Source organism: Mustela putorius, unplaced genomic scaffold (genome assembly GCF_011764305.1).
Source record: "Mustela putorius furo isolate JIRA1106 unplaced genomic scaffold, ASM1176430v1.1 tig00000083_pilon_pilon_pilon, whole genome shotgun sequence".
Classification (NCBI taxonomy): domain Eukaryota; kingdom Metazoa; phylum Chordata; class Mammalia; order Carnivora; family Mustelidae; genus Mustela; species Mustela putorius.
In genome coordinates, this window is record NW_025421273.1 from 10341568 (window position 1) to 10357040 (window position 15473).

A 15473-nucleotide genomic window follows, 5' to 3' on the forward strand; every position below is an offset into this window, starting at 1 on the left:
TGTGTTATGTGAGGTTGTGTGTAAGTGTGTGGGCGCATGTGGCATCCAAAATATGTGCACGTGAGGTGTGTTACTCTGTGGGTGCTTGAGTGCATGTCCATGTGTGCATATGTAGTTGTGTATAAATGTGTGGGCACATGTATGCAAATCCATGTGTGCCTTGAGGTTGTGTGTAACTGTGGGCGTGTGGTGTGTGCTCTGTGTGCAAATGCATGTCCAGTACGACACCTGGGTAGCTCCTCTCACCCTCAGGGAGGTTCCCACCAGGGAGCTATCCCAGGGAGCCCTTCACGACTGCTGCGGTCCATTTTGCAGGAAATCGTCTTCTACAAAGTCATCGACTATATCCTCCATGGCAAGGAAGACATCAAGGTCATCCCGTAAGTGCCAGGGTCTTAGGAGACGCATCACCTGAAGGCAGAGCACCCTCAGACCCAGGCCCGGTGGGCTTTGGGGATTTGTCACAATGGCTCAGCAGCCTCAGGCAGGTCCCTCACACAGGGCTACTCCCTATGCTGGAGGGTGAGGCAGCATGGGATGGGGAAGGAGGCACCGTGGACGTCCAGAGTGGACTTCCAGAGGCCCAGGTGAGCTATCCAGGTGGTCCTGTCAGCAATAACTGATCTTTGAGTCCCTCAGGGTCTCATCTTAGCTCACCCAGCCACCCACGCAGGTGGAGCCCCCAGAAGGCCCACCCCATAGGGCAGGGAGGAGGGGATATCCATGGGGATATCCAGGCTAGTAGTAGGCAGGCTAGGCTGAGGGCAGGTCAGGGCTCCAAACTAGAGACACTGGGGACAGGTGTTCGCCGTTCCTCGCTCTGTAGCTGCACGGCCATGTGACCCATAAGCCTGTCAGAACCCCATCCTGCAAGTTCCACCAAGGGACTGGGATCCAGGTGCTAAGCCTGCAGGACAGGTGACTGACACTGAGCTCCAGGGGCTGGACTGAAGAGTGGGGCCCCCAGTGAGGAAAGGGCTTCTCCAGGGTGAGGGGCCTCAGCATAGGCAGAGGAAGGATAAAACAGTAAAGATACCCCCAAACCACACCCCTGGCCTCCTCTTATTCCCCCTGAGTCCACAACCTGCTAGCCTTCCCACCACACCCAGAGCTCAGAAAAGGGAATCAACATTAACACACACACTCTGCCAAAATCTACGTGCACATCTAATAACCCACCGACCATCTGACCCTCTGCTCTCTCCCCCAGCACACCCCCAGCTGATCACTGGGCCCTGGCCAGTGGTCTTCCAACCTACGTGGCAGAAAGTGGCTTTGTGAGTCTGCTGAGGCCCTGCCCTTGCCTGGCGCCCCGGCCCTTCCTGCCAGCTTGTGCACCCCTGCCAGCTCCCAGCTGCCCTGCCTCACCTACGTAGAGCTCATCGGGCTGGATAGTCGTCTTTAGAACCCTATCGTACATTGAGCTGCTCCAGGTAAAATTGTTTTCCTGATCCTCTTCCAGATCTGTAACATTATGAATGCCCCCGCCGACGAAATGTTCAAATTTCAGGTATCTATTCATTTATTAGAGTAAGTATGCTTACTTAAGGAAGAACACATTGTGTTTCAGCAACGATGAACCAAATTCGTTTCCGCTCCTTAAGAAGCAACCTCACAATCTCAGGGGCTAACCACAGCAGACACACACTTCCAGGCACGGGTCTATGAGTAGGCAGGCAAGGCCAGACCACAAGGGGCTTTTCAAGTCTGCCCCTTGGGTCCTCCTCTGGGGACACACGACCAGAGCAGGCTCTTTTCTGGAGAAGGCCAAGAGTCAAATGGTCTCCAAGACTCTTCCAGGAACTGGCCACTACCCACCTTTCACTGGCCAGGTGTCAGTGGAATGTGACATGGGAACAGCAGCATATTTTGTGGGGCCCACAGAATGAAATGCAATAATTCAACAATTATTATCAACATTAAGATCATGGCGGCAAAGACAATCGAGCGTGGGAGCCTCCTAAGACAGGGGATCCTGGGTGCCCGTAGGGGATCCTGGGTGCCCGCAGAATTCATACCATGAAGCTGCCCTGGGGGCATAGAGCCCCAGTTCCATCTAGCGGGAGAAGTCACAACACAAACCCAGGGACATAGAGCTCTCACGCATGGCGGGGAGTTAGCAGACAAGAGGAGCCACCCAGTCACCACAGTTTGAGGGCAGAAGACATGAAATGGGTGCTTGCTGGGTGACAGGCCTGAGTCAGGGCCAGACCCAGAGGAGCGGGCATCTCTGGACGCTTCTCCCTGCAGGAAGGGCCTCTGGACGACTCGGGGTGGGTCATCAAGAATGTCCTCTCCATGCCCATCGTCAACAAAAAGGAGGAGATTGTGGGGGTTGCAACATTCTACAACAGGAAAGATGGGAAGCCTTTTGATGAGCAGGATGAAGTCCTCATGGAGGTAAACATGTGTCACAGGGGCAGCTCTTGGAGGGACGCCTGTGTGATGGCATGGGACCCAGCCATGTGGAGACCCTTCCTGCCACCTGCTTTAGCAGCATGAGGCCCGAGGAGAGTGGGACCAGAGGAGCTGTGAGGGCCCTGGAGGATGCTTGAAAGCACTCAGGGCACTGGAGCAGCACTCCACACACCAGGACACAGGGTGGTGACACTGCTGCTGTGTCTGCAGTCCCTCACGCAGTTCCTGGGCTGGTCAGTGCTGAACACGGACACCTACGACAAGATGAATAAGCTGGAGAACCGCAAGGACATCGCCCAGGACATGGTTCTATACCACGTGAGATGTGACAAGGACGAAATCCAGCTGATCCTGGTACCACTCCTGTCAGGCCCTGGTCCCCTTTCCTGCCCAGGGGGGAGACAGTGCATCCCTGCAGTTGGGGCATATCCTGTGGTCAGAGGGCCGGGCTAGCCAGGGAGTCCTACGTGCTCTGCACAACCAGGGGCAGTCCCTCCCCTGCGTCCTCAGCTGTGAGCAGGGATTGGTCAGAGCCCTCCTGGTCAGGCTGTATGAGGACTCCCCCTGTTGTCCATGTGGAGAGCTTAGAACAGTGCCAGAGAGGCAAGGAGGGACACACAGGAAATGGAGCCACTGTCACTTCTCTCCGAAGCTAGAAGCTCCAGCTGGGACTCCTGTCTTGTGCCTGATGTCACCTTGTCCCACACTCATGAGGGGTGTAGGCAACGCTGGCACCCTGTCCCATACTTATGAGGGGTATAGCTGACACTTACTCTGTCTCAACACAGCTGTCTTCTCTCTTAGCCAACAAGGGAACGCCTGGGGAAGGAGCCTGCCGACTGTGAGGAGGATGAGCTGGGGACAATCCTGGTCAGAATCTGACTCCCACCCCTCAGGTGGAGACTGGAGGGGCCTGAGGGTCGGGGGTGACTTCCTCAATCCTAGGAGACCTGAGCATGTCATCTGATGTTTGCTGCTGTCTGCATGTCTCTATGCCTGGGTCCGTGTGTGTGTGTGTGTGTGTGTGTGTGTGTGTGTGTGTGTGAGAGAGAGAGAGAGAGAGAGAGAGAGATCTCCTAATGTGCCTATCTTTGCACCTGTTTCCCCGACAACAACTCTGTTCTCATGGTGGGTCCTATGAGTGGCCAGCCACAGGAAGGGCAGATGTCACCACAAACCTGGGACATCTGAGACTGGGCAAAGGATCCTGGGAGGGGAAGAGAAAAGCCTGCCTCCCTCAGCCCCACAATCCCTCCCACAGAAGGAAGTGTTGCCAGGGCCCACCAAGTTCGACATCTATGAGTTCCACTTCTCTGATCTGGAGTGCACAGAGTTGGAGCTGGTCAAATGTGGCATCCAGATGTACTACGAGCTGGGCGTGGTCCGAAAGTTCCAGATCCCTCAGGAGGTGGGGATGGGGTTTATGGGAAGGGGTCCAGATCCACTGGGACGTGGTGGGTTGTGGCAAGGGGTCCCAGATCCACTGGAAGATAAAATTTGGACATAGTTAAGGGGTCCCAAGTCCCCCAAGAGGTGGGAGAGATGTGGTCAGAAGTCTTAGGTCCTACAGAGAGTTTGGGGACAGCCATGTTCATTATAGAAACTGTGCCTAGCATAAATGATTGAATGGATGTATCACTGGTTAGATGGGTGGAGGGAATGTTTGGTCAATGGTTGTTCCAAACAATTTGACCATTAAGTGCATCATTAGGCAAGAGTGGGATTTGGGCGTGGGATGGAGAGGAAACAGGAGCCCATGAGCTCCAGAAAGCAAAAGCCATCTGCACAGTAAGAATGTAGAGAACCCCTCAAAGGTCATCCCAGGGTGGAGGGGTGGCCCTTCCAGCTCTGCCCTGAGCCCTGCTGCTTTCTGATAGTTTCCTGGCTGCTGTCCTGCCTCCACCTTCACACCTCAGGGAGTGTCTGCTTCCCCACCGTGCAAGTGAGGGAACCGTCCCTCCTCGTGCCTCCTCTGAGAAAAGGTGCAGCACGCTGGCATTTTCAAAAGAAATTTTACTACATACTAAAGGAAAACACAGAAGCAAAAAGCAGAGAAATGATTACTAGAATTTTTTAAAATTTCAGAATGATTTTCTGGCACCAAAAATCACAGCAGATGAGTAAGAGGCCCCTTCGGCCTGCACCCTGTTGTCCAGGGGTAACTGCCCTTGTAGGAGAAGGCTCACACGCCCCCGGCCTGCCCCTTCATCTCTGGACCCTTAGCCTCCATTTTATTTCTCCACTGTCCATGCCATGAGCCCACACATGGGCCATTCAAACAGAACTTTTCTTCCAAAACATTCCATACCTCTTGCCTGGGGTCTCCCAATTTGGGGCTGGGCAATAGGTTGAAGGCCCCCTGCAAGCTGGAGCTCTTCTTAGCTTTGACACTGGTCCCCTCCTGGTTCCCCTCTCAGACTGCCCGCCACCACTCATCCACCCCATAGGTGTCCCACCCAGGAGAGTGGTCAGGGGCCAGCAGCAAATGGCTGGGAGAAGGACTCTCACACCAGGCTGTTGGGGGGACTCCTGCACCGTGCTCAGAGCCCATGCTCCTCCGACTCTCCTCAGGTCCTGGTGCGGTTTCTGTTTTCCGTGAGCAAAGGTTACCGGAGGATCACCTACCACAACTGGCGCCACGGCTTCAACGTGGCCCAGACCATGTTCACGCTACTCATGGTGCGTGTCCAGCATGGGCATGACAGGAGCCGCCCTTGCCCCCCCTCCGATTGGGTCAGGCCTGTGAGGGACAGGTGCTGGAGGCCGGTGCTCCTCTGCGAGCGAGGTGGGGGCCTTCGCGGGCAGAGAAAAGGAGGAGGTGGGGTGCACCCCCCACCCCAGGAGTGCAGGAGGGCCCCTGGGCTGAGGCAAGCAGCAGCATGAGCTTCTCACCCCTCCCCACCCTGCCTGCATCCAACCCACCGCCCCCCCAACCGCCCCTGCAGCGGGGAGGAGAGGGGAGGGGAGGGGAGGGCAGAGCGGGGCAGGGCGGGGGAGACCACTGGAGCTGCACAGCTGTAGGGCCCTGTACCCTCAGACTGGGAAGCTGAAGAGCTACTACACGGACCTGGAGGCCTTCGCCATGGTGACTGCGGGCCTGTGCCACGACATTGACCACCGCGGCACCAACAACTTGTACCAGATGAAGTAGGCAGCACGCTGGGTGCCTGGGGTGTTCTGGGGGAGCATATGACCAGTGGCCCAGGGAGGGGCCAGCCCAGAGCTCACTGAGGGTTGGGGTGCCCCTTCCTTGGCGAGCAGGGAACTGCAGGGGCACCCAGAGGCCAGAGCCTCTGTGCAGGCTTCTGGCCAAACTGATTCTAACGAAACCTCTGTAACAGATCCCAGAACCCCTTAGCCAAGCTCCACGGCTCCTCGATTTTGGAAAGGCATCACCTGGAGTTTGGGAAGTTCCTGCTCTCCGAGGAGGTTCGTGTCAGAATTTCTCTGTATTTATGCCTGTCACTTGCACTCACGACGCCACAGGGCATTCTGACCAGGGGCTAGAGGAGGTTCAGCGGTGATGGGTGGGGTTTAACGGGGAAATGCACCCACCGCAGGGTGAGGTGGGCTCAGGTGTCCGGCAGTGGTGGATATGGTGCAGGGTATGGTGCCCAGGATCTGCGACCTGAGGGTAGGGTCAGATAGATGGTTCCTAGGAGGGGAAGGGACAGACTGGGAACCCTAACCCTTCCTGCAGTCCCTGAACATCTACCAGAACCTGAACCGGCGGCAACACGAGCACGTGATCCATCTCATGGACATAGCCATCATCGCCACGGACTTGGCACTCTACTTCAAGTGGGTGCAGCCGCCCTGCGGGAGGCGGGATGAGAACCTGGGGCTTCGTGGGGGTGGTAGGGTAGGGACCTGGAGCTCCTAGAACACCCTTGCCAGCACAGCGGCCCTGCAAGGCCTGAGTTCTCTACCTCAGTTTCTCTCCCAGAAGGGTGGTGGGGTTAGGATCAAGGAGGAGTGGGGTATCCTTCATGGGGTGAGGAGGGGGTCAACTGTCTCTCTCTGTTCTTGGGGTTCAGGAAGAGGACGATGTTCCAGAAGATTGTGGATGAGTCTAAGAACTATGAGGACAGGAAGAGCTGGGTGGAGTACCTGTCCCTGGAGACGACCCGGAAGGAGATAGTCATGTGAGCTGTGGGGGCAGCAGGAGCCATCTCCATGCTGGCTAACCCTCATGTCCCACCCCCAAAGGAGAAGACACCAGGCCCCTGAATAATACACAAGAACAGCTCTTCTCTAAACAGCTTTGATGAAGCGTCAAAAATGAAGCTTCTTACTTGTTCCTTATTTTCAGGGGAGACAGTACAGGATTGGGGTCAGACAGTCCATTTCCTTAGTTTGTGGATTTGGCAATAATTCTTATTCATGAACCTTAACTGATGCATCTACAAAGTGGAGATTCAGAACTATGTTCCTCCTCCAGGCCCATCCCAGAGATCCAACAAGGAAATGTGTAAATCATGGGCACTGGGAGCTGCCCAGTGAAGACATGGTGGTTTTAGCTTATGGAGGCAAGGCGAGGGGAAGGTGACGAATGAGGGTTAGGGTTGGAGTGGGTGTGTGTACAGTAGGAGATCTACTAGTGGAAGGAGTGCCCAGAAGCAGAGGTGGAAGGGAGGGAGGGAGGGAGAGAGGCCAGCCTGGGCACACCTGGAGCTTCATCTTCCTGCAGGGCCATGATGATGACTGCATGTGACCTGTCTGCCATCACCAAGCCATGGGAAGTCCAGAGCAAGGTCAGAATTCATGCAGGGCCCCAGCCTCTTGTCATTGCCTCTTGCAATTGCATCTAGAAGCCTGAGATGGGGGACAGAACCTTTGTTTGCAAGTAGCACTGAGGGCTTCCCCCCCTGCTCTGGGGCTGGGCTCACGGCCACCATGTGGGCACACATCAACATGCTCACTGGGCGGTAGGTCCAGCCTGAAGACTGGGGATCCCAGAGGGCCTGAGACAGAGAAGACTGAGGGCCCTTTGTCAGTTTCTGACCAAGCGCTGAACTCAACAAGATCACTGACTTTTATGTACCCCCTACCCACCAGGTTGCTCTGCTGGTGGCGGCTGAGTTCTGGGAACAGGGTGACTTGGAAAGGACAGTTCTGGATCAGCAGCCCATTGTGAGTGTTACTTCCAGAATCTGTGGTCTTTGGGAACCTCAGGCCTTGCTTGGTGCAAACAGGGAACCCCTGGGGATCTGGGGTGCTGGGACCTCAGTCTCACTTTGTGGGGTCCATCATGTGACATGAGCTGAGTATAAATTAGGTGGCTCGGGATCTGGGTAAAGTTGTAGGAAAAAATAGGGTTTTGGTAAAACTGTGATGCCCATGCGGAAATGGAAAGTCATTGTCAAAAGTGGTCAAGGCAGGTCATGACCCATCTCCCAGGGCCTCCACAGCCCAGGCAGCCCCACAGTGAGCCTCAGCCAGGCTGAGAGCTGCTCCAGGAAGGCCTTCAAGTGGGGAGAGTGCCATGCCAGAGAAGGCCAGTGGCAGGAGTCCAGGTGCCCTCACCGTGATAGATGGAGGATGCTGAGATCTTTGGGTCAGCAATGTGGGTCCAGGAATATGCTGCTAGACTACAGTGGAACCTGCATAGTATCCAAGGGGATGAGGACAGCATAGCATTGTCCAACAGAAGTTGGAAGAGATGGAAAGAGGGTTTGTCTTACAAGTAAATTCCAGTCAGTGGAGCTGCCTGAGCATGAGGTGGAGAAGGCTTTGGGGCCAGAGACAGACTGCAGGAAAGGGTGTCCTGTAGCCAAGTCACTTGGGGACCAGGCAGGTCTCTAGTTCCTGCATGGCTCACCCTTGCTACATGGAGCTCCAGACAGTAGGTAGCTATGGACAGACTAGCAGGGGACAGCCCAGGGGGTCTGGAGTACGTGGACACCAAGGATAACCCGTCCAAGGGCCTCTGGATTTTGCCCTGCAGGGGTCCCAAGCCAGGTCTTCAGTTAGCACCATGGATAGCTCCCAAGAAAGTGGGAGGAAGGGGCTCCAGGACCTGAAACTGGGAGCATTATGGTGGACTCACGGTGGAACTAACAGATAACTCAGAGAAGGGGAAGGGCATTCTGACTGTCCCCCTATAAGGGCCAGCATCTATCAAGGCAGGCTAAGCCCCAAGACCAGAGGCTCCACTCATTCCATGGAAACTGCTTCATTTGTGTCTCTGTGGACATGTTCATCTGAGCCGGGTGGGGCTGAGTGAGACCTGCAGGCTCAGAAGAGGTTTCTCTGCTCCCCCCCCCCAAGCCAATGATGGACCGGAACAAGGCAGCCGAGCTCCCCAAATTACAGGTTGGCTTCATCGACTTTGTGTGCACATTTGTATACAAGGTGAGCACGCTGGTGTGGGGCCTGGCTGGGTTCACAGGAGTGGGGGGGACTGGTGTGGGTTCACATGATGGCCTGGCCTGCCATGGCCCCTATTGCCTCATCCTTGCACTTAAAATCTGAAATCCTCAGTGTCATCCCCAGGAGTCCCTTCCCACCTTCCCCTCACCAGTTCCTCAGAAGCTCTTCATGCTTTCCCACAGGTCTCCACTCTCTGGGAGAGCCTCCTCCCTCCATGAGATCTCACCTCACGTGTCTCTTCCCCAGACCCCATCTAGCCACCCCCAATCATGGCCTACAGCGTATCTATGGGTGCATCTGTTCAGGGCCTATGAACCCAGGGGGACAGCAATGGGTCCACCTGTCCCAGCTGGGAATGCCTCACCCAGCAAACACATGTTGCACTTGAGTGACCAGGGAACACTGTGCCGAGGACATGTGCTGTGACATCACAGCCCAGAGGACTGGTCAGGGAGTGTGTTGGGGGTTCTGACTGCAGAGCCCCTCCCAAGTGATGCCCGACACATCCATGGGCTCCAATTCCATCTGATCCTGGGGGCTGTGAGGAGGAGGTTGTCTGCTTCTGAGTGAAGTCAGCCCTAATTGGGCCAGTCCACTCCCCACCTTGACCATCACGGCACCTGGGCTTCCCCTTACTGAAAGCTCAGCTCCCTTTGGTGCCCCCTCAGCAGGACTCTAAGTGCTGCAAAGGAAGGCAGAACCAGGATGAATATCCCAGTCCTGAAGCTCACAGGTCACAGCCCCACCACAGCACCCCCCTTCCACTGCCTTCCCCAAGTCCATCCACATGCTCCATGCTCGTGTGTGTGTGTGTGTGTGTGTGTGTGTGTGTGTGTGATGTGCATAGAACAGCCCGGAGTCTTCTACCAACCTGTATGCCCCAGTCTTTCCACCCTCTCTGCCAAAGGACTCCCCTTCTGCCATTGATATTCTCTATTCCTGGGGTCCTCACCCCACTAAGACCACCTGTGCCCTTCCCATCCTCTCTTCTCCATTTCCAGGGCTTTGCTGGGAAAGTGACATCTCATCCCTTCTCCCTCAGACAGGTCCCCTCCCAAGTTCTCCTCTTGGGTGAGCAGGGCAGGGTGGTGGGGGACAGGCTGGTGCCAGCAAGGGACAAGACATGGGGAGGCCACCTGCCCTGGATGCTTAGAACACTCAGGAGGTGTGACACAACTTCTTGATTCCCTGTCTCCCTGTCCAGGAGTTTTCCCGTTTCCACGAAGAGATCCTGCCCATGTTCGACCGACTACAGAACAACAGGAAGGAGTGGAAGGCCCTGGCTGACGAGTATGAGGCCAAAGTTAAGGCCCTAGAAGAGCAGAAGCAGCAACAGGAGGAAATGACAACAGCCAAGAAAGGTCTGGGCTGCAGGGCGGGTGTTTGGTTAGTCCCCACATGGAAGTGTGTGAAGGGACGAGATTAAACAAGAAGGGCAGGTGGCAGGTGGTGCTGAGGCTGGTGTGCTCAGGCTCCAACCTGCAGAGGCAGCCGTCCCTCGGGATTGGGCATGACTGCAGGATCTCCTTGTTCCTTGCCAGGGACTCTCCTTTTCTCTAAAGAAGTAACTATTTGAATGTTACTTCCTTTATAAAGGGAGCAAAGCCCAGGTGAAACATTGGGAATTCTCAACAGCTATTTCTTCCACCACCAGGCAGCAGTTCCCTCCTAATTAACTTAGGAAAATCTACCTCCACTTCCATCTACCCTCAGAAACAAAACAGAAGACCTAAGGGCGCATATCTGACTCCAGCTCAGGTCATGATCTCGGGGTCCTGGCTGGAGCCTCCCCAGTGGGCTCCGCGCTCAGCAGGGAGCCTGTTTGTTCCTCTGCCCTTCCCTCTGCTTGTGCGTACACGCGCATACTCTCAAATGAATAAAATCTTAAAAAAAATAAAAAAGACCTAAAAACAGAAAATACGGGAGCTCAGAGTCAAGCGTACATGACATCTCCCCCTTTACTGCGTCAGAGCCTTTCCCTACTCAACCCCACCCCTGCCTGCTGTTTTGGTAATGTGGCTCACGTGGCTTCATTGTAAGGAATCATCATGAGGCCTAGACAGAATCCCTGACATTGTTGCCTCGGTATTTGCCTGTGTGTGGCCACTGTGGCCCTGGGACTTTTGCTATTTCCTGTGGTGGGGAAGAAACCTATGTCAAGTTGTGGGGGCTGTGGGGGCGCCGGAACTAAAAGTGTTATGAGAGCTAAGATAAGAAAGGCTGAGCCCTGGCTAGGCTAATCGGCTCAGGCTTCCCACAGGTCCCACCCTCTGCCCTCCCTTTCACGGGGCTGGCAGAGGACACAGGGCAGGAGAGGTGGGGCCGGCAGACACAGTCCTCTCACCCTCGTTCTCTCTTGCAGCAGGCACAGAGATTTGCAACGGCGGCCCAGCACCCAAGTCTTCGACCTGCTGCATTCTGTGAGCTGGTCCATGCGTTCTGACGGCGCCCCAATCCGTTCACCCGCTGGGATCCCACCTCCAACCATTTGCTACAGGAGGTTAGGAAGCCCAAGAAAAGGACTGGAGACAATTTTGGATATTTTGATTTTTTTAAAGATTTATGTTTTTATATTGGGGCACCTGGGTGACTCAATGGATTAAACCTCTGCCTTTGGCTCAGGTCATGATCTCAGGGTCATGGGATCGAGCCCCACATCAGGCTCCCTGCTCAGCAGGTAGTCTGCTTTCCCCTCTCTGCCTGCCTCTCTGCCTCTTGTGACACCTCTCTCTGTTAAATAAATAAAATCTTAAAAAAAAATTTTTTTTTAAAGTCAACTACAAATACACTTTAGCGTCCTTTACACTCATCTGTCTTTTAGGTACACAGCTATACCACAGATTGACGTTTGGAAAGGGTCTGTGACCTGCGTGTCTGAAAGCACTGGGTGAGATCCACAGGCGCACATGTTAATGTGTATTTGGGTAGACGAGATACACACGTTATTACCTATCTGGTTCCGGGGCAAATAGGGCCAGAAATTTAGAATAAAATAAAAACAAGTTGCCCTTTTCTTTAATGCAGCAACAGTTGTGGTGGAGGGCACATCATATCTAACCTAGGAGAAAGTTCTGCCACAGCTGGGGTCTGCCCAAGTCCTACACCAGTGAGGGTTCCCTTAGTGTTTGTGCACCAGCAAAGCCACACCCAAACACATGACTCCCATGTGAAATGGGTACTACTTACCTGGTAGAAGTTAAGAACTTTTCAGATCCTGACCACGTGAGCTCCAAATCCTTCATTCCCAACACTGGACACGTTACCCCACAGTAAACTCCTCTCAGCTGCCTGATTAGACGGGCTGTGGAAAAGCCAGTTTGGATGCCATGCAAGCCCACCCCTAGAGGCCCTGAGCTCCTGGGCAGGGGGGGTTGGGGAGAGAATAGGGTGGGGGACACCAACACCCCCCACAGCCATGCAGTCACAGCAAGGAGACAATTTCCATCTCAGCAGGAAGACCCGGTGACAGTCCATGATTAGGGCACCAGCCAACAACTCCAGAAGAAACTGAGCTGGGCTCACTCAGCCTTCAACCTAACTAAAACCAAGGCTTTCAAGTGCTTATCCACTGTTTCTCATCCAGCACCCCCTGCCCCATTTGCAAAAGAAATCATTTTACCAATGAAATTTGTGCCAGGCCTATGGCTAGGAAGTGGGCCCATTACAACATGAGGAGTCAGAGGGGCAGAATGTGGCCATCAGTTCAGCAAGAGCCCAAGCCCACTGCAGAGCTTTATGCAGCACCCCAGCCTGGACCTCAAAAGGTCACAGAGCTTCCTTAGGTTCAAGGGGAGGGTTCCCAACAAGGGGAGAGAGATCCAGGTCCCATCAGTAAGGGCATCAGGCCACCTACCACCCCGCGTTTGTACTGTCCATCAAAGGGTCTGGGCCAGAGCTCACTGAAGACCAAGCAGCAGCCACAACACCCAAGCTGTCTGTGTCTGGGATAAACTGCTCCCTTTGGGGGTTCCCCAGTCAGACACCTCAGAGCACAGGTGGTGGGAATTTCTGTGTTCCCTGCCCATTTGTGCACTGGACCTTGCGTCTGAGAAGGTCCATTCTTCTGAAACCCATTTCCCAGCCCACTCCACCCCCAACATAAATGGAGAACAGAGCACAACTGCGGAGCTTGAATCTAGAAATCAGACAACTGACGACAGTACAGGAGAGCATCAGACAACAAAGAAAGCTTTATTCATCCACACCGTTCCAGAGAAAGGCTGGCTCACTTTAGTATGCTGTCATCTTGGGCTGAAAGGTTCAAAGGAAAATATTCGTGTTATTACATACTCAGGCGATCCAAAAGGACCACTTCGCACGTTCGGTGCTCAACAACCCAGGATCTGGCTACAGTGGAAGCCCAGCTGTGTGTTGCCTCAACTCTTGTCCCTGCGTGCTCTGACTGCAGCCTGCCATGGCAGTCGGTGGGGGACGATGCCTGGTTCTGGTTCTATGGGCCTCTGAGGGTGGCACATTCCCAAACAACTCCCCTCCAACGCCCAGAGACCTGGGCCTTGCCCAAGGCAAGGTGTCACCGTGTCCCCCCACATCCACGGACCTGCTGCATCTCTCCCTCCCCCAGAGGACCCACTGGCCAGTGCTGGGAGAAAGGAGGCAGCTCCTACCCCTACTGCGGGGCTCGCCTGAAGCAGCACCTGTACGTTTCTAAACCCGGGCAAAGGACCAAACTTTCCGATACACTCAGTCCAGTACCTTCTGCCAGTTCTCTCTCAATCCGTTTCCGTTCATCCTCCTTCTTCTTCTCCTCAGCGGCTATCCTCCTCTCCTCTTCTGCCCGAGGTTTCAGGTAACCTGTGTAAGGAAAGCGTGAATATGGGGAGGTACTTTGAGTGTCTTCACAGAAACACGTAAAAGGAATTTAGTGCCCCGTGAATGCCTGACCCGTGTGCTTCCCACTCCTCTCTCTCGGAGTGGATCAAGGCCTGACTAGAGCTCAGCAGAGTGCACAACCGGGAGGGCAAATGCAGGGGCCGCACCACCTGACCAGACGGTCTCTGCTCAGCAATCTGGGCCACCCGAGGCTACTCGCATCTGACCACGACACTCCTCCAGCACTCACCTGGCACCCCAGTTTTCAACAAGAACTAGCTGCTTTCCAGCTCCCCCGGGTGCCCAACATAAGAATGCACTTTGGGTCCTAACCACCTGCGCTAATCGCAAAGCGACTTACACACCTGCCGCGGCAGTGCTCCGTGGTCAAACTCGCTCGGGTTCCTGGGGCTGGCGCCTCCCAACCCTGTCCCCCCTTGCCCTTCGCTGGGGTTTACGAGACGGCTCTGGAGAGTCCCCCCCAACCCCCCCCCCCGGCTGTGAGAAGCCCCAGGGTTTCCCCTGCCGTCCGCCAAGACAGCGGCACGGCCAGCCGCGGTCACTCACTGTAGCGCTTGGCCCCGTACGCCATGCCGAGGAACAGGGCGGAGTAGCGGCCCAGCTGCGGAGAGAAGTTGGTTAAAGGCGGGGCCGGGGCGCGGGGCGCAGGGCGCCGGTCCCGGGGGCGCGGGTCCCAAGGGGTGGGGTTCCCAGCCCGCGGGGTCTGGGCGCAGGACGGAAGTCCCAGGAGCGCGGGGACGGGGGATGCAGGGCGCGGGTCCCGGGGAGGGGGTTCCCAGCCCGCGAGGTCGAGGGCGCAGGGCGGGGGCCCGGGAGCGTGGGGACCGGGCGGGGGGTGGTGGTGATGCTAGTTCCAAGCCCAAGAGATCGGGGCGCAGGGAGAGAGTCCCGGGAGCGCGGGTCCCGGGGGTGGGGTTCCCAGCTCTCGAGGACCCGGGGTGCGGGGAGTGGGAGTGGCGGGGTCGCACCCGCGGGAGCGCGGGTCCCGGGTTCCTTGGGGTCGCGCACGTGGAGCCGAGCACCCGGCGACGGCCGCAAACCCTGATTCACCTTGATGAGCGGGGAGACTTGCACAGGCGGCACCATCTTGCCCGTAACCTTCACGCCGGAAGCACAATCCGCGGAGGACGCTGCAGGGCCGGGCAAGCTGCGGACGCGTAAAAGCGTACAAGGAAAAACGCATGCGCCGTCGGGGGTGAACAGGACATGGACTGCGCCCCCCGGTGGACGGAGGTGGAACGCGCCTGCCCGCTAGGGGAGGGGATCACGCGAGGCGCGCGGCTCGCGACCAGCTGCGCATGCGCGACTGCGGGAGCCGCAGGTGTAGGTTGGGCAGCAGGGGCGGCTTTTGTCAGGGATGTGGAACCTCGGCCTACCCTCCTGTTCCCTGCAGCCCCTGATGTGGTCAGGCCAGGATGACATCAATGGAGCGCGCCCATTATAAGTCCATATATTTGAAAAATATCAGTCAGGCACACAAAGTGTAAAATAGATTGTTCTCTATTCTCCTGTAGTGTGTGGGCTCTCCAGTCAGGACCGGCGAGTCGGGGAAGGAGCCCCCATTCCCGCCCCGCAGCTGGAGTGCAGCCTTCAGCTACATCCAGGCCCATGACCAACCCAGGTCAGCCACAAGGACTGCCCAGGAAGAGCCCATGGTCCAGTCAGAGGTTTTGGGCTGGGAATCCAGGGTCTGCGGACTGATGTGACCTGAGTGCAGGCCCCCTTGCCCCAGGCCTCTTACCTGGTTGGGGTGGGGGAGGCTGTTGTAGCCAACCCCTCTGGACTCAGGCCAGGCTAATCATGGTGGCCTCAGGACCCATTCCTGGGACGGC

At 56.0% G+C, this 15473-nt stretch overlaps 1 protein-coding gene and 1 long non-coding RNA gene across 3 annotated transcripts in view; one reads left to right on the forward strand and one right to left on the reverse strand.

The window, feature by feature from the left end:
• The window catches only part of PDE6B (phosphodiesterase 6B), a 32239-nt gene extending 20918 nt beyond the window's left edge, over positions 1-11321 (forward strand). The window contains exons 6-22 of one of the 2 annotated variants that reach the window (XM_004772362.3): positions 316-380; positions 1211-1277; positions 1463-1510; positions 2251-2400; positions 2629-2772; positions 3223-3288; positions 3680-3826; positions 4990-5097; positions 5456-5565; positions 5760-5847; positions 6119-6219; positions 6456-6563; positions 7109-7172; positions 7477-7551; positions 8689-8772; positions 9995-10151; positions 11153-11321. In XM_004772362.3, the coding sequence (XP_004772419.1) occupies positions 316-380; positions 1211-1277; positions 1463-1510; positions 2251-2400; positions 2629-2772; positions 3223-3288; positions 3680-3826; positions 4990-5097; positions 5456-5565; positions 5760-5847; positions 6119-6219; positions 6456-6563; positions 7109-7172; positions 7477-7551; positions 8689-8772; positions 9995-10151; positions 11153-11214 (1644 nt within the window). In that variant the 3' untranslated portion in view covers positions 11215-11321. The remainder of the gene's footprint in view (positions 1-315; positions 381-1210; positions 1278-1462; positions 1511-2250; positions 2401-2628; positions 2773-3222; positions 3289-3679; positions 3827-4989; positions 5098-5455; positions 5566-5759; positions 5848-6118; positions 6220-6455; positions 6564-7108; positions 7173-7476; positions 7552-8688; positions 8773-9994; positions 10152-11152) is intronic. The other variant, XM_004772363.3, reaches the window with a different exon arrangement.
• A 1641-nt stretch (positions 11322-12962) lies between these two features.
• Positions 12963-14839, reverse strand: ATP5ME. Its single transcript, XR_001176410.2, has 4 exons — positions 14692-14839; positions 14188-14242; positions 13504-13602; positions 12963-13041 (listed from the first exon to the last, which is right to left on the reverse strand). It is a non-coding gene; the product is annotated as an ATP synthase membrane subunit e (long non-coding RNA).
• Between the last annotated feature and the right edge of the window lie 634 nt (positions 14840-15473).